Here is a 16,944-nt window from a genome sequence, read left to right as displayed (position 1 = left end):
AGATGCTGTGCAAACAGCTGTTATACCGTACTGTTTAGAGACTGTTCAGCAGAGATCCAGAACTCCTCCCCAAATATCTTAGATCTTCCATAAGTGGAATTTGCAGATGGAGAGCCTACAGCCACCGAAGGACACCTGCACACAAGTGAGTAGCTTGGTAGTGACAGAGGACAGGTGGCAGCTGTGGGCAGGGAGCCATGGGAAACTGGGAGCGACAGTAGCCTTGCTAGAAGGCATTTGTTTTTATAAATCTTGGTGAAAAGTTGTTGGTTTTTTTTTTTTTTCAAAGAATGTGGCATATGTAGTCTAGCAGCCTTGCATGTCAGTTATGTCTCACACTTTGTGATTTATCCCACGCTCAGTTCACGTGCCAGCATGGTCTCTGGGATACAGAGCCATCCCTGGGTTGTTTAAATCAGCTCCCCTAGGCATTAGTGTGTGACTTATACACACCGATTTCCTTTTAAATAATTGACAGCATGGGTTTCTTTTATAGTAGAGAATGCAGGCAAGTTCTTCTGTTTAAGATATAACAGAATCTGCTTAGAAAGGACACTAGACATTGGACATTAAACCAAGAGGCCAGGGACAGAGTGGCAAAGAGTCATCTGTCAATATATTTGAGCTCACACCCTTTGCCCCATTTCAGATTAATGTTAACTGTTCCTGAATCTGATGGCTAATTCCTTTTGTGTTCTCACTGATAACATGAACAATCTTGGATGTTATATGGAATGTTCACTTTTTTATTTAATCATGGTACTCTCCTTCTGGCAAACATGAACTCAGAATACTTGTTGAACCTAGGAAACTAGACAGGGACCATTGGTGGGGTAGGGGAAGAAACACCTTACAGAAGGGGGTTGTAGAACAAATGTCACGTGGAGGGGTGAAAAGAATAGTGGGGGGAAGGGTTTAAGTTTGGAGAGGGATAGGAAGGTAGGATGGGTGAGGGGGTGGGACAAAGAATAACAAACACAAAAGATGTTTGAAAAAGCCACATGGAAACCTATGAGTTTATGTCATATAAGTAATATGAATATAAGTTATAAGTAATATCATATATAAATTTATAAAATTTATAAAATGTTATATGTAGAGTTATAAAATTGCTAATTCCTTTTTTCTCATGAATAATATATATAATATAATATATAATTATATGGCATATAATATATAATATATAATAATTATAATACAATATATAATACATATAATTGTTATATATCATATATAATATATCATACTATAATAATATGCTATAAAATATAAAATATATATATAATATATAATATACAATATATTATATAATATATATCATATAAGAGTTTAATGAAATTACCCTACACAGGGGCCTCCTCCTAGAAACCATATGTTGCCAAATAAAAATGTTTAGTGCTAGGTGTGGTGTGTCTCCTGTAAAGTTCTTGGCCAGTGGTTGGTCCCTGAGAACCCCCAAAACAATATTATTATTCATGGTTGCCTACCAGAACTTGATGGCCAGGCCCTACTGCTGAAGTCACTACACACTTTGGTCACAGGACAGGGAGAAATTGAGCTGGTATAAACCAGAAGGCTTCCTCCCTGTTGACTAGCTTTCATAGTACTGAGATATGTTATGCAGATTGCTGGAGAAAAGTCACCAGGAATCTTATCTAGCTGCGAACCCTGTGAGCTACAGAAATGACCAGCATGGTAAGATGTGTCCACAGGCACAATAACAGCATGAATGCTATGGGGTAATGAGTTGCCCTCTGATTTTGAATCAATTTGAATGAATTTAAGGCTGTCCCAAGGAGGGAACACATACTTGTTCTATAAATCTGGAGAACTCATATTTGGGAACTTCATGGACTGTAGTGGTTAATGCTATTAACTTGTTAAAGTGACACAGTAAGACAATGCCCTCTAAATCTTTATTTCTATGCTCATAGCTGGGGGCAGCCCTCACACCTCACCAGACACATTTCCTTGTATAGTGGATGGCATTAACTCTGAGACTCACAAAGGTCAAAGGGCAGGGAACATATTTGTAGACTTCTCCATATAAATGGGATATCTATATCATATTCCTCCCCCCAAAGCTCAGAGACCATGGCAGAAGATGGAGCAGAAAGGATTCTAAGAGCCAGAAGTTGAAGAAGACCAGAGAAAACTTGTTTTTTCATGCCCTGGACATGACAGGACCTCTGTACTCATGAATTCAGAACCGCTGCAGTTGCCTGCCCATGATCAAGCCAATCAGCATTCCAGCCTGGAGCAGGGAAGCACTCATGAGTCCTACTGACATTTGATGGCTCTTGGCAGAGAAGAGAGAGTCAGTTTTGAAAGTGTGGCTGATGGTTGATTGCCCACACTCCAGTGGCTGGACTACACTGTTGAGTGCATGTGAAGCATAGATTTTATTCTGTAGGTTATTATTTTTTTTTTTTAAAGAAAATGGAGAAAGAGGGCACAAAGTTAGAACAGGTTGATGGTGGGTCAGGCAGGAGTCAACAGGCAGGAGGGGTAGGTCACTACAATAAAAAAAAACCAATGTATTTGTGTACAAAGTTTTCAAAGAATTAACAGAAATATTGTAGTGAATATAGTACTGAATATTTCAAAGACTATAACAGAAAAGTAAACAATATTCAACAATTTGGAATAGGCAAAATAAATAAATAACCTTTTTGTCTGAGGCTGGAGAGAAAGCTCATGGTTAAGAACACTTCCCATTCTTGCAGAAACCCAGGTTTGGTTTCCAGTACTGAAAAGAGGAGGAGGAGGAACAGAAGGAGGAAGAGGAGGGGGAGGAGGAAGAGGAAGAAAAGGAGAAAGAAGAGGGGGAAGAAGAGGAAAAAAAGCAATTATTTATGTATTTCTTATCTCACTCCAGAAAAATCTTTATAGCAGTCTTTCTGATGAATGCTAAAATGACATGGAAAATTATCTTTTTGTGACTAATGAGACAAAAGCTCCAGACTTCCCACAGCACTTCAGTGGTGACTTTTAACCCACACTCATACTCTGATTTGGGTGTTCGTTCTTCTTTCACACTATAATATCTTACAGAACATGTACTGCCTGTAATTCCAGTATAGCTCCAAACATTACTTTACCTTTTACCCCAGGAAAGGCTAAGTCCTCACAAATGTCACAGTGCAAAGATGGAGAAAAATGACATCACTTAAAACCCAAAGCAACAATGACAACAAAACCCCCCAAACTTTCCATTGGAACAATTCTATATATACATGTATCTAACGAACCTTAGCCCTCACCTTAGACTCCATCTCTAGTTTGAAGGCTGACCATCTCGGTAATAAGAAATGTTCAGAAGTATGGGTTATGCTTCATAATAGTAGGAGAAAGTCCAGTGGGTAAGATCTGCCTGTTGCATCAAGGAATCAAGGAGACAGGGCATGGCCAGACATGAATGTCCTAGGCAGAGACTATGAGCAAACCCAACCCAACCTGCTTTCCATGAGGGTAGAGATACAGAAATTAATTAAGTGACTGGGAATGAAAATCAAGAGGCCAGAATTTTGATTGTAGCAAATCATATGGGGGATGGTTCTCAAGGATGACCAACAGAGCTGGCATTGCCTGAGAGATGCAGGCAATCAGGGGTTCCCCACCCCCCAGATAGGGCAGGGGGCTGGCCAGTGCCTCATAGGGAAGTTTGTGAAAGGTGTCAGTTAGCTCTCCACCACTCAGCAAAATACCTGAGATGATCAAGTTTTCAGAGAAAGGGTTTCTTCTGGCTCAGGGCTTTAGAGGTTTGTGTAACTATTTCCTCTAGGTGTGCCATGACCATTAGCCATCGTGAAGTAGAGCGATTGAAGTCCTGTGATAGAACACTCTGCGTCCAGTCATGGCAATGAACGAGACCAAACAGTGCAGCGATGGCTATACCCGCAGTGAGGGTAAGGAAGCTGTTGCCATTTTCTTGTAGAACTGGGGCTGGTTGCCAGTGCCCCAGCTGACCTTCCACTCACTGCTTCCTCTTGCCCTCAAGCTGCCGTGTATGATCTTGGGGTTGCTAAAGTATACAGGAAGCAGAGGTCAGCCTTGGGTTCAGCTTTCGAGAGTCATCATCCACACTGGGATGGAACTTGATGGTGCCACAGCTGCCTGGGAGTGACCCATGTTCAAGGAAGTGAACTCCGGGGAGCTGGACTTCCTCAGTCTGTTGGTAGCCTGTTTGGATCGAGCTGGTACATTTCAGGAAGACACATAACAGGACTCCAGACCATGGCTGGATCAACCCACTGCTGTTTAGGCCTCTGGTGGAGGCACTGAGTGGTTCTGGAGGGAAGACTGTTAGAAAAACTGTTCACCACTTGACCAGGAAGCAAGAGAGGAAAAGGAGCCTTGTCCCACTAGTTGGGAGCACCCCATGACCTCCCTTTAGGCCTCATATCTTTAAAAACATCATCATCATCATCATCATCATCATCATCACCATCACATCACCATCACCATCATCATCATCATCATCATTGTCGTCATTGTGTATGTGTGAGAGAGGGAGGTAAGGCAGGGGTATGGATACTCATGACATGGGATAGGTGTGGAAGCCAGTGGACAACTTTAGAGAGCTGGTACCCTCCCACCTCTACAGCCTGTACAAGGGTTCTGTGGCTTGAATTCAGGCTGTCAGGCTTGCTCATTGGGAGCTGAACACCTTTAAATGTGGCATCATCTCACCAGCCACTGAGGTCACCTCTTAAAAATGCTATCACTTTAATATCACCACTCAGGGAATGAGCTTTTGGCATCCTGGCCTTTCAGAGAACATTCCAGATACAAACTAGGGCAGAAGAACAGGAATATATCATGTACCAGGAGAATGCACCTGTCTTTGTTGTTGTAGAAAGAAGCCCAGGAAGGAGGGTGGGTAGTTAGATTTTGAAGTCTAGGGAGATGGGTACTGGAGTTTAGTATTCAAGTTACTACCTTACATACCTTACACAGCCCAAGGCTATGGAAAATTGAGAGAGAGAGAGAGAGAGAGAGAGGAGGGAGGGAGAAAGGGAAGGAGGGAGGGGCGGGGGAGAGAGAGAGTGCTCCATCCAGCTTCCAGTCATAAACGCATGGCCCTGACTGAAGGCTACAATTAGGGGCTGTGTGGGTCAGCTGTGTCCTACTTTGCAGTTCCAAGAGAGAGAGACCGCACAAGGTAGCTTTCCTGAGGGAACAACTTCCAGAGTCTGACAGTTCAAAAAGGTAATGGCAGCCTTTTAAAGGGCCTGCTCAGGTTCCATTTAGAATATTGTGCACAGCAGCACTTACCCACTAAAAGTAGGCTGTGGAGTGTTCGGAAGCGTGCGGGAGGGATGGCATTGCTCACAGGGGGAGAGGCTGCCAGGGCGGCTTTGAGAGCTGAGATGTTAAGATGTGAAAGGAGGTGATTTAATCAAGGCTATGCGTATCTGATGGGTTCCTACAATGAAGCTGGGGCAAGACCCATTCAGGCTGAGAGGACAAAGGATGCTACAGACTGCTAATTAAGGATAAGGGGCGGGGGAGTCAGCAGGCAAGACCTCTCTTTTGCAGGGTCATCCATAAGTGAGGCTAAAAAGAAGATGAGCTATAGTTAAGAAAGCAGAAAAAAAAAAAAAAAAAAGATGTGGCGAATGCCTTGTTAAAGTCTGTGACAGGCCACATCTCAGCAGACTGCCTCAGCCAGCCGCTCTCTCTGCCCACTTCTCCCACCTGGCCTTCTCCCTGAGGTTCCTGCCACCTCCAGTGACCTGGGGAGAAGGAGCAGACCCAGCTAGGAAGAAGGTCCTGTTTAGTGTAAACCTGTCAAGGGACTTAAGACAGAAACTGGCAAGGCTTGAGTGTGTGGGCATGTGCCTATGTGTATGTGTACGTGCATGTGTGCGTGTGTGCATGCGAGTAAGTGTGCATGACATGGGCACACCTGAGATCTCAGCTATACAAATGCTTTAAGGACAAGATTGGAAAAGAGCATATTTTAGTGACATGTTTATTATGTGATTTTAAAATGGTGGTGGACTTAAAAAGGAACAAATAATTTTTTAAAAGGTCTATATTATTTTTCCAAAGTGGTAAATCAATCACAATTAAATATCTTGCCCCAAGGCACAGAGCAGTGAGGAGTGTTCTCCCCACCTCATGGTAAATCAGTTCTCTCTGTCTCTCCATCTTTGTCTGTCTGTTTCTCTCTCTCTCTCTCTCTCTCTCTCTCTCTCTCATACACAGAAACACACACCCAGTGGTTAAACAGTTCTTACACACCCGAGTAGAGAATTAGTTCTCCCTCTACAGTGCCCAGTAGTTTGTCTTGGCATGTGAGGTAGAGACAAAGAATAAAACACAAACGAACTGAGCCAACCTGGGCTGCAGAAGCTCAGCTGCTGTGGGCCTGTGGCAGCTGCCTGCTGTGCATCTCTCTAGCTGGCTGCTCGGTTGTCACCCCACATTCCCTCGTGGCTCCAAGTGAGTCTCCGCTCCTGAGGTCATGATGGCCTCACAAAGGTTCACTGAGGGCTTCTCTGAATCAGAAAGGAGCTGTTCTTGGAGGTAAACAGAGCTCTGGGTACAGTCAGCCCTGCCAGCATGGAGGAAGGTGTCCTCAGTGTGGTAGATGGGTGAGGAAGTGCAGCTGGCTATGAATGAGACACATGGCTGGTGCAGCCAAGGTCAGGAAAACAATTGGTAATCAGATCTTGGCCAAAATCAGCTGAGCCATTCACCCTGCTTGGAAAGGGCCAAGTGAGCCTGTCTGACAACAGGCAGGGGGAACAGTGCTGGGCCAAGAATCATCGAGGCGACCTGGCAGTACTTTGTGGCACTTGAGAAGAATGTGGCTGCAGCTGCGTGTGTATATGCCTGCCAAGGCATGGTGAGATCCTCAGGGCCTCGCTCACAAATTCGTGGCCAGTATCTTCCTGCCCCCCTGCCTCTTTCTGACAGATGTCAATCGGCACTGTCTGCTATCAAGTACTGTCCAGTCTTATTTGGCCATCCCTAGCATCCACTCTTAACCGACCAACCAAATTAACTTTTATAATTATTAGCATCATCAGATAACAGCTGCGCCCTGACTACTGGCCTCGAGCTTACCAGTGCTATGTTTCAAGGAGAAAACAAATCAGCTGAGGCTTTGAATCTGGCTAAATGTGAAAACATTCTTTTTTTCCCCTACATTAGATTCCTAGTATCTCATTTACCACTGAGTATGTTTTGTTTTTAACAAAAAAAAAAAAAAAAAAAGAAGAAGAAGAAGAAGGAGGAGGAGGAGGAGGAGGAGGAGGAGGAGGAGGAGGGAAGGAAGGAAGGAAGGAAGGAAGGAAGGAAGGAAGGAAGAAAGAAAGAAAGGAAAAGATAATTCCCTGGAATTTGTTTCAAATATCATTGACTGACAGCAATGATGACATCTTATCATGAGCTAAGAAGAAAATGAATTTGCTTTTTAAATACCTCTTTTTTTCCCCCTGTCAGCTGACAGATAGGTGAATTCCACAAAAAATAAAAAGAGCAACCTCTCAGTTGAACAGGTATCTACAGAACATTCCATCCAAACACTACAGGATACAATCTTTTCTCAGTAGCACAGGGAACTCTTTCTACAATAATTCATGCACTAGCAAACAAAACAGGTTTTTAAAATATGAGGAGATACAGACAATTTCCCATCTTTTACCTGAGCACAATGGGATACAATCTGAAATCAACAGCAAGAGAAACTATAGAGCAAACACAAACTAACAGAGACTGGGCACTATACCACTGAATGCCAAATGGGGCCCATCAACGAAATCAAGAAGGAAATTTAAACATTTCTAGAATTGAATAAAAAATGAAAATGCACCATAACAAAACCCATGGGATACAATGTAAGCAACCCTAAAATGGGGAAGTTTACGGCCACAAGTACCTAAGTTAAAAAGTCAGAGAGATCGCAGATAAGTAACAATGTATTTCAGGCCTTGGGAAAAGGAGAACAAGCCAAACTCAAGACTCAATGGCTGAAAAGAAGCATGATCAAGTCGGAAGTTAATGAACTAGAAACAACAAAGATACAAAGAGTCAATGCAGTTGATGATATGAAAAGAGAAACAAAATTGACAAACCCAGAGCCAAAACTAAGCAAACCAAGGAAGATCCGAGTTAACAGGACCAGAGCTGAAACTGGAGGGAGGTGTTACTGCCTGTGTCCATTACCCACGGCTTCCGAAGACTTGGACCTGCCTGGGGTCCTTGAGAGAATGAAGAAAAAACAGACACATAGATAAGTGAGGGTTGAGAAGACTGGGTTCTCTGATGGAGAAGCCTCAGCACCCAGAGCTCAGAGTGGTTACTATATAGAACTGAACAGAAAGGTGGGATTACTACATACAGACATATAAGGGGGTGGGGTTCATACTGTACAGCTGGGTCAAGGAGACAGGCTCTGTAGGGGGGCAGTCTTCAGAGTCTAAATATCTTGGGGGGGGGGAAGCTATGCTTTTGTTTTGTTTTGTTTTTTGTACACACTATTGACATTCACACTCAAACCAGGAAAGAAGGCCTTTCCATCTCTTTCTGAGTCTCACCCCTGAGAGAAGGCTTTGCTGTCCCTCCATGGGCCTTTGTCAAAAACACACATTGACTCAGGACTTCGCTCAGGGCTTTCTCTATTCCCCACGCACTGCAACAAAAACCACTGAAATTCAGAAAATCGTTAAGCTATACCTTTAAATTTATATTCCACTAAACTGAAAAGATACTTTTAAAAATGGATAAACTTTTAAATACATATGGCCTACCAAAATTTAATCAAGGTAAGTAAACAATTTTAATACATCTCTAAGAAGGAAGAAGTTTGAAAGAACAATACAAAAATTTTTAAATTAAAATTTCCAGGCCTTTATGGATTCTCTGCTAAGTTCTACATCTTTAAAGAAGAAATAACACCAAGGCTTCTCAGACTATTTCACAAAACAGAAAGGGAAGAAACCCTACAAAATCTTCTTATAGGACCTGTATTACTCTGGTGAACATAGATGAAAATGTTCTCAATAAAATCCTAGCAAACGAAATCCAACAATGCATCAAAAGATCACTCACCATGATTCAAGTTGGCTTCACTCCAGAGATGCAGGGATGATTCAACATTCATAAATTTAAAAAAAGGAAAACATTTACAAATCAATAAATGTAATACATCAGATAAATGGACTCAGGACAGAAGTCACATTGCCATCTCAAGAGATTCAGAAAGAGTCCCAGCCTCCTATCAAAAAAAAAAAAAAAACAAAACAAAAAAAAAAAAAAAAAAAAAAAAAACTAGAAATAGAAAAAAAAATCTCAACATAAGCAAACCTCACAAAACAAATCTATGGTCAATACTACATTAAACAGGGAAAAGCTCAAAACATTTCCACCAAAATTGGGAACAAAAACAAGGGAATTCACCTCCTCTACTATTATTCAATATAATGCCAAAAGTATTAGAGAACGTAAGACAGGAGAAGGAAGTGAAAGAAAAACAAGTAAGAAAGAGACACAGCATCTTTATTTGTAAATATAGCTCTACAATAAGAGACCCAAAAGACCCCAGAAAAGCTCTCTTATATCTCATACTCTTTTCACAAAATGACAGGCTTAGAAATTAACTAAGCACAATCAGTAGCCTTTCCATGTACAGTTAACAGACATGCTGAGAATGAAATCAGGGAAACAACCCCATCAATGGCCTCACATTAAAAAAACAACCAACAAAATTCTTAGAATGAAGCTATCCAAGAAAGTGAAAGACATCTACAATGAAAACTTTCAAACACCAAAGAATAAACTGTGTAAGACATTAGAAGATGGACAGACCTCCATTATGGATTGTTAAGATCTAATATTGTGAAAGCAGCCAAGAGCAATCTACAGATTCAACGAAATCATCAACAACATTTCAGGCTATTCTTCATATGAATATTAAAAAAAAAAAAAAACCTTAAAACTCATATGGTGTGGGAAAACTCTGCTAGTTAAGGTTGAAGTCCACCATAATCGGATAGCCTCTGGGCTGGGGCAATACAGGAGACTCCCTTTGTTAGCTGGTTTTCTTTTTCTCTGTCCTTGTCCTGGGAATTCTAAGCTCTCATACTCATCTCTATCTGAGGAAAGTCATACAGCCTCGATTAGTTTATAGGACCAATTTCCTTTCTCCTGACAAAACCTTTCAGCCAGCACCCGAGAGTTCTGAAATGCTCCCCCATGTTAATAAGACACTCCGAGCAGCCTAAGGCCCAACCAGTGACCTTTGCCCATCCTGGATGTTCCTACTTTCAGTCTCCCAAAACTTTATAAGGCTTCAATCACCCTACGTGAAGTTGATCTGCCTACTGTCTGTGGGTCTCGAATGTGGTTTATTCATTGTACGTACTCACGGGGCTTCTGAACCCTGTTAGATGTCTCTACTCCCACTGCCCTAGTGGACTGTATCAGCCAATGGTCCACGAGAGCAGGGAGACCCACGATATGGAAATACAAAAGACCCTGAAGAACAAAGCAGTCTTGAACAAAAAGAATATCAGAGTATCTCACATCTGATTTCAAGTTCTACTAGAGAGCCATAGTAAGAAAACCAGCGTGGTACCCACAGTCAATCTCTATCTCTCGCCCTGGATGAAAGTCAACTCCAAATGGACTAAAGGACTTAACACAATAAAACAGAGAAGATACCTCAGGATATAGACACACAGAGGCAAGGACTCTCTGAAGAGGACTCCAGTTGCTCACAAGACCGTGCAACAACTGACAAGCGAGACCTCATGAAGTGAAAGGGCTGCACAGCAAAGGAAACAATGTAACAAGAGAAACACACTGAATGGAAATGGGAGTAAAACCTTTGTTAGCTACATGGCCAACTGAAGAGTACAAGCAAGAATATACCAAGAGCTAGAAAACCTAAACATCAAAGATGAGGTAACTCACTCAGTAAATGCTATTGAAACGAACAGATGGCTCTCCAAAGCTGACACACAGATGGCTAATAAACGTATGACAAACTGTTCTACCAGAGTAGCCATCAGGAAAATGCACATCAAGGTGACATCAAGAGTCCATCTCACCCAAATCAGAACGGCACTCCAAAGTTACAGAAGAGAACCCACAACATCAATGGCCATGTGGACTTCTCTAGTCATACGGAAGCTGGCAAAGAGGTTTTCCTACAATGTGACTCTGTTAACAGCATTCCTGGGTATTTACCCAAAAGATTCTAAGTCAACACATCCGTCAAGTCTACAAATATTTGAAAAGGGGGAAAACCTATGATTAAGGAATTTGTAAAAAGATGGATTATCTTTGAAAGAATTAGGAAACGTTCCTAATGGAATAAAGGGTGTTCTTGGTATGCACAAGACCACCAGTGTCTAACCACCAGTGACTGCACACTTGAACACACACACACACACACACACACATACACACACACACACAAGCACAGCTTAGAAACACAAGTCTTCCAAAGGATTCCTTGCCCAACGAAGGACACAAATAATATGGCAAGTGTCTCACATTTAAGTGAGGCAAGGGTGTTAGCCCTAACTCTTCCTCAGTAATTTATGCTACATACCTTACCCCATATAATAGGACAAAAAAAAAAAAAACCCCAAAAAACAAAAAAACAGAAAGCATAAAAATTGCATAAGAAAAGAAATGACATTATTTAACCTAAAGGTGAATTTTTAAAATTTGCTTTAGCAAATTTACAAGACACAGAACTATAAAAACCTTAGGGTATCTTTTCATACCAGCAACAATCAACAACAGTGATGTTTTAAAATCAATTAGTTCATTAATCATTATGAGAAAGAGAACTCTCAAGCATGCAAATATGTATGCATGAGCGGGTATGTGTGTCACAGTACATGTGTGGAGGAGGTCAGAAGGCAGTTCTATGTAGTTAATTCTTTCCTACCCTTATTCAGTTTCCATGGATTGAGCTCAGGTTGTCACAACAAGCAATTTATTCATTGAGCTATCTCATTGGCCCCAAAAATGATGTTTATGACAGTAATAAAATAACACAGTATCTGGGGATCATGTCAGACAAAAACTAGGCAAGCCATTTATGAAGACAATTATAAAACTTTATTGAAAGCCATGAAAGATGATCTAAATAAATTGATACTTACACTATGCTATAATGTTATAACCAGTATCAAAAAAGGTTGATCCTTGCCTAATTAAGGAAGGATTTAATGTACTGTTCATCAAATCCATGAGACATAATGGGTTTATTATAAAACTTTTGGAAGAGTAAAAGGAAGAAAATATACAATATATTCTCAAAGAGGGTAAAGAAATTGTATTAAGAACATATATTAATTGCCATTATATAGAAAAGAACAGTTTCAAGGCAGTAGATGAAACATTCAAAATGTATGATCAACACAAGTTTGCATCCAGAGTATACCAGCCCTCTTAGGCATTATTAAGAAGAAGTGAACCCATATGGTCATGAGGTACTGTTATAAATGTCCTAACAACAAATGAAAAGGCACTTAGCTGTACTATTCATCAGAGAAGGATAATGAAAAGCCAGAGGATACATTTGCATAAGACCAGACTAGTCTAATTTTAAAGTATGAACATAACCAACGTATGATGGAGAGACAGGAACTCTCATGCAAGGATAAATAGACAGAGGTGCCTACTTTGGGAATAAGAACAGGTTGCCAGGACTATACAGTTACAGGGCCGGGACACTCCTAGAAAAATCCTACACATGAAGTATGTTCTTCGTGGCTACAGAACTGTTTGTAGCAGCACAAAGAATTCAAGACAACAACCTGCAGGAAAATCCATGAATGAATAGAGACACAGTTAAATAATGGAAGACTGTACTGTGCGGGGCGGGGCGGGGTGGGGCGGGGCGGGGTGGGGCGGGGGTTGGGGGGAGAACAAATGAGCCACAGCTGTGTTCATCAGTGTGGACACTTCTCTTGAACAGAATAAACAAAACATTGGCTTTCTGTAGTAAACCACAGATTCAACTCAAAAGTAGGCAAAACCAATTAATATTATTTAGGAAATCATTATATATACCCACACACATATATGCATATACATGAAATAACAGTTGGTAAAACCACAGCCCTTGGATCAAATCCAGTGAGTGCCTGCCTTGGAATATGATGATTTCTTGGGTCATGTTGTGTCCCTTTGCTTATGTTATCTTGAAGCTGCTTTCTCATTTTAAGAGTAGAGTTGAGAACTTATAACAAAGACTGTATTTGTTCCTACACAGAAAAGATTCACAGCAAACCAAATGACTAACTCTAATTTAGAAATGGTGGCTGCCTTCCATATGATAGTCTGCATATGGCCAGAGAGGGGCTTTCAGTGCCCCCGGTCAGGAATTTTTCCTTAACACAGGTGACAGACACATGGATTTCCAGTATTATTCCCCCTTCGAGCACACATGAATGTTGTACATACCTTTTTTGCTTGCATGAAGCATTCTGTAATTTAAACTTTTTAGGAGGAAAGACTGGTTATGATGCTGCAGTCATCCTGTGGGTATCAAGGACATTCAAATCCTGTTTTATAGATTCTGTGTCAGGTACTGGCTATGACACCATCTTGTTTATGGACAGAAAGTAGTTCTCCTAACCTTCTCCAACAGCAGCTGCATCCACAAGTGAATAACTTTTAAGTGTTAGTTTTGTATACAGCTACATTGCTAAAAGTGTTTTTCAACTGTAGAAGTTTCCTGGTAGAGTTTTTAGGGTCTTTTATGTATACAAAATTTTCATCTGCAAATAAAGATATTTTGACTCCTTCCTTTCCTATTTGTATCCCCTTAAACTTCAGTTGTCTTTAATCCTCTAAGACTTCAAGTATTATATTGACTAGGTAAGGAGAGAGCAGACAGCCTTGTGTTTCTCTCTGTCTAATTTGTGTTGGCTAGGGGATTCCTGTAAACTACCTGTATTATGCTTATGTATATGCCTTGTATCCCTGATCTCTCTGAAACTTTTCTCATGAAAGGGTGTTGGATTTTGTCAGAGGCTTTTTCTACATCTACTACATCTACTACATGAGCTGATCATGTGGTTTTTGTCTTCCAGTCTATTTATGACATGGATTATGTTCATCAATTTATCTATGTTGAACCATCCCTGCATCTCTGGGATGAAGCCTACTTGGTCATGATGATCTTTTTGATGTGTTCTTGGATTTAGTTTGCAAATAATTTACTAAGAAATTTTGCCTCTATGTTCATATGGAAGATTGGTCTGTACTTTTCTTTTTGTTAGGTCTTTGTGCAGTTTAGGTACCAGGGTAATTTTGGCCTTGTAAAAGAGCCAGAAAAGGGCTATACTCTAGATTGCCAGGGCAGAAATTATCAACATATTTAGTAATCAATCATCTACATGTTTAGGAGAAAAAAGGTTAGGGCCATAAGCAGCTTGTCTCATGGTTGAAGAAATCCTAATGGAGCCAGATTCTTCCCCATCCTGACATCCAGCCTTTCTCTTCTGTTCAGACTGCTGCTCTTAGCAGCCCTGTGTGCAAAGGGACTTGAATATCATCTCATCTCACACTTTCGACATCAACATCATGTTTCATTGCTTTTGAGGACCAGGTCTGGGCCCAGGTGTGGACACATCTAAGTTCATGTACTTCCTCAACTGAACCTTTGCTCTCCAGCCGATGCTAGTGTTTGACATTCATTGTTTTGTATCAAGGCCATCTCAGCCACCCCAGCTTCTCTCAGTGATTCCAATTTCTCTCTCTTGTGCATCACCAGGTACACACACCCACCCACACACACACACACACACACACACCAGTATAGCACAGAACATCATATATAATCATCTGTGCCCACTGTCAAAGTCAACACCCCAGGTACCTGTAGAGATCTGGGACTAGTTTGTCATCAAACCGAGTACACAGGTTGTTGAGGACTTGCTCATGTTGTCCAAACAAGCGGATGTAGTTGGAGGATGGGAAAGGCTCCTTTGAAAAGCATGTGATAGTCTCCACCAACTTATAGTTGTTAAGGTATAGTCGGAAGTAGGTCCCCTTTCTCGCGTTACCCGTCACTACTTCTGAACCCTGGGTGAAAATGAGAATGGATCAGGAAAACAGTATCCAAAAAACATCCCTCAACCTGGGGAACTTTATTTTGGTAATTATGTTTTCAAGTATAATAGGCAAGTTTTATCTCGTTGCAAAGAACAGCCTTTGATGTGTCAGAAACAACATTTTTTATGACAAAGTGTTCCTCACCACATTTTAAATCATCATTAGATTGTTCTGAGCTTTAAAATTAGCTGCTGGGTGACCATCAATTGTCTATAGCTTAGTATCTTACCCAGTAAAGGAACTGGGTCCCTTTTTCTAAGTATGATAAGTTTGAAGTGTCAAATTTCACAGAGCCAAAACAAAACAAAACCAAAAACCAAAAACCAAAAACCAAACCAAACCAAACAAACAAACAAAAAGCCCCAAAAACAGAAAAGCCAGGCGGTGGTGGCGCACACCTTTGATCCCAGCACTTGGGAGGCAGAGGCAGGCAGATTTCTGAGTTTGAGGCCTGCCTGGTCTACAGAGTGAGTTCCAGGACAGCCAGGGCTACACAGAAAAACCCTGTCTCGAAAAACAAAAACAAAACAAAACAAAACTTCACAGAGCCCCGTTTTGAAAGCATCCTTGTCAACGTGATCAAGAGGATTTCTGGTTGTTTTAGAGAATACTTAAAATTGACACCGATGACAGGTGAAACCCGGTATCCCAGGCTTGGGAAGGAGGGTGACCCTTTGATAATAACTCAGTTCCCAGAAGGAAGCCCACAGGATATACCCCACACAGTCTGTAGATGACCTTTTAGTTTGTAAGTTGTTCAAGGTGTGGATTCTGCCCCTTGGAAATGGATTAAAACTGACTGGCATGTGAACCTGATGACTAGGAAGGGTTGCTGTAATCCCACAACACTGTTACAGTTTTGATTTCAGCCCTGACAGCCACCGGCTCCCTGTTGGCGCTCCATTCCCTGTTGACCTCAGTAGACAAACGCAGGCTGTGTTAGTGATGGCTGATCTTTTACTTCGCCTCAAGATTCTGAATTTGGTTCTCTCTAGCGCCAGTAATGCTTTTCCAAGTGCACCTAGGGTTAAGTGTTCACTCTGAACTTGAATGCGGCATTCAGAAATCTTCAGCAAATTCACCTTGTCTTAATCCCAAACATTCGCTTAGTCCTCGATCCACCCGAGGGCTTTATATAAACAGGGACACATGGTGCAATTGTTAATGTGACTGTCGACTTGCCAGGAACTACCTAGGACAGTGGTTCTCAACCTTCCTTATGCTGAAATCCTTTAATACAGTTCCTCATGTTGTGGTGACTGCCCCCCCCACCCCGTCTCTGCAACCATAAGCTTAGCTTCGTTGATACTTCATAACTGTTATTTTGCTATTTTTATACATCATAATACAAATACTTGTGTTTCTGATGGTCTTTGGGGGGGGCATCATGTGTGATCCACAGGTTGAGAACCTCTGACCTAGGGGGAAAAGCATCCAAGCACACTTGTGAGGGTATTAGGTTAGCCTCTGGGCATCCTCTTTGGTTTTATCTTGGTTAGGTTAATTGAGGTGCTAAAATCCATCCTAAAAGGAGGCAGCAAAAAAAAAAAAAAAAAAAAAAAAAAAAAAACCCTTTTTCCTTGCTTTTCTTGGAGTGTTTTATCACAGCAACAGGAAAACAACTAAGCCACACAGTTTAACTTTCTGGTTAAACTGAGGCAACTGGTGGGCGTTGTGGAATCACACTAGGGGACACAACTGCAGACAAGACTCTAGGTCAACTTCAAGTGCAATAGACTGGATATTTAGGGGACAGGGATGGTAGCATTGGGAAGAAACTGGGCAGTGTTGTTTCAAGGAGGAGGCTGGTGGTCACATGGAAATACACTCATGGTAAGAAACTACGTCCAC

The 16,944-nt window shown here is 41.4% G+C and overlaps 1 protein-coding gene across 4 annotated transcripts in view; it reads right to left on the bottom strand.

The window, feature by feature from the left end:
* Positions 1–16,944, bottom strand: part of Cfap61 (cilia and flagella associated protein 61) — a 272,260-nt gene that overhangs the window by 45,078 nt on the left and 210,238 nt on the right. For all 4 annotated transcript variants that reach the window (XM_076929907.1, XM_076929906.1, XM_076929908.1 and 1 more), the window contains one exon: positions 14,858–15,063. In XM_076929907.1, coding sequence (XP_076786022.1) covers positions 14,858–15,063 — 206 coding nt within the window. The remainder of the gene's footprint in view (positions 1–14,857; positions 15,064–16,944) is intronic.

This window comes from Arvicanthis niloticus, chromosome 2, assembly GCF_011762505.2.
Source record: "Arvicanthis niloticus isolate mArvNil1 chromosome 2, mArvNil1.pat.X, whole genome shotgun sequence".
In the NCBI taxonomy this organism is placed as follows: Eukaryota; Metazoa; Chordata; class Mammalia; order Rodentia; family Muridae; genus Arvicanthis; species Arvicanthis niloticus.
Note: the sequence above shows the minus strand (reverse complement) of the source record. Positions and strands in the feature narration are given on the sequence as shown.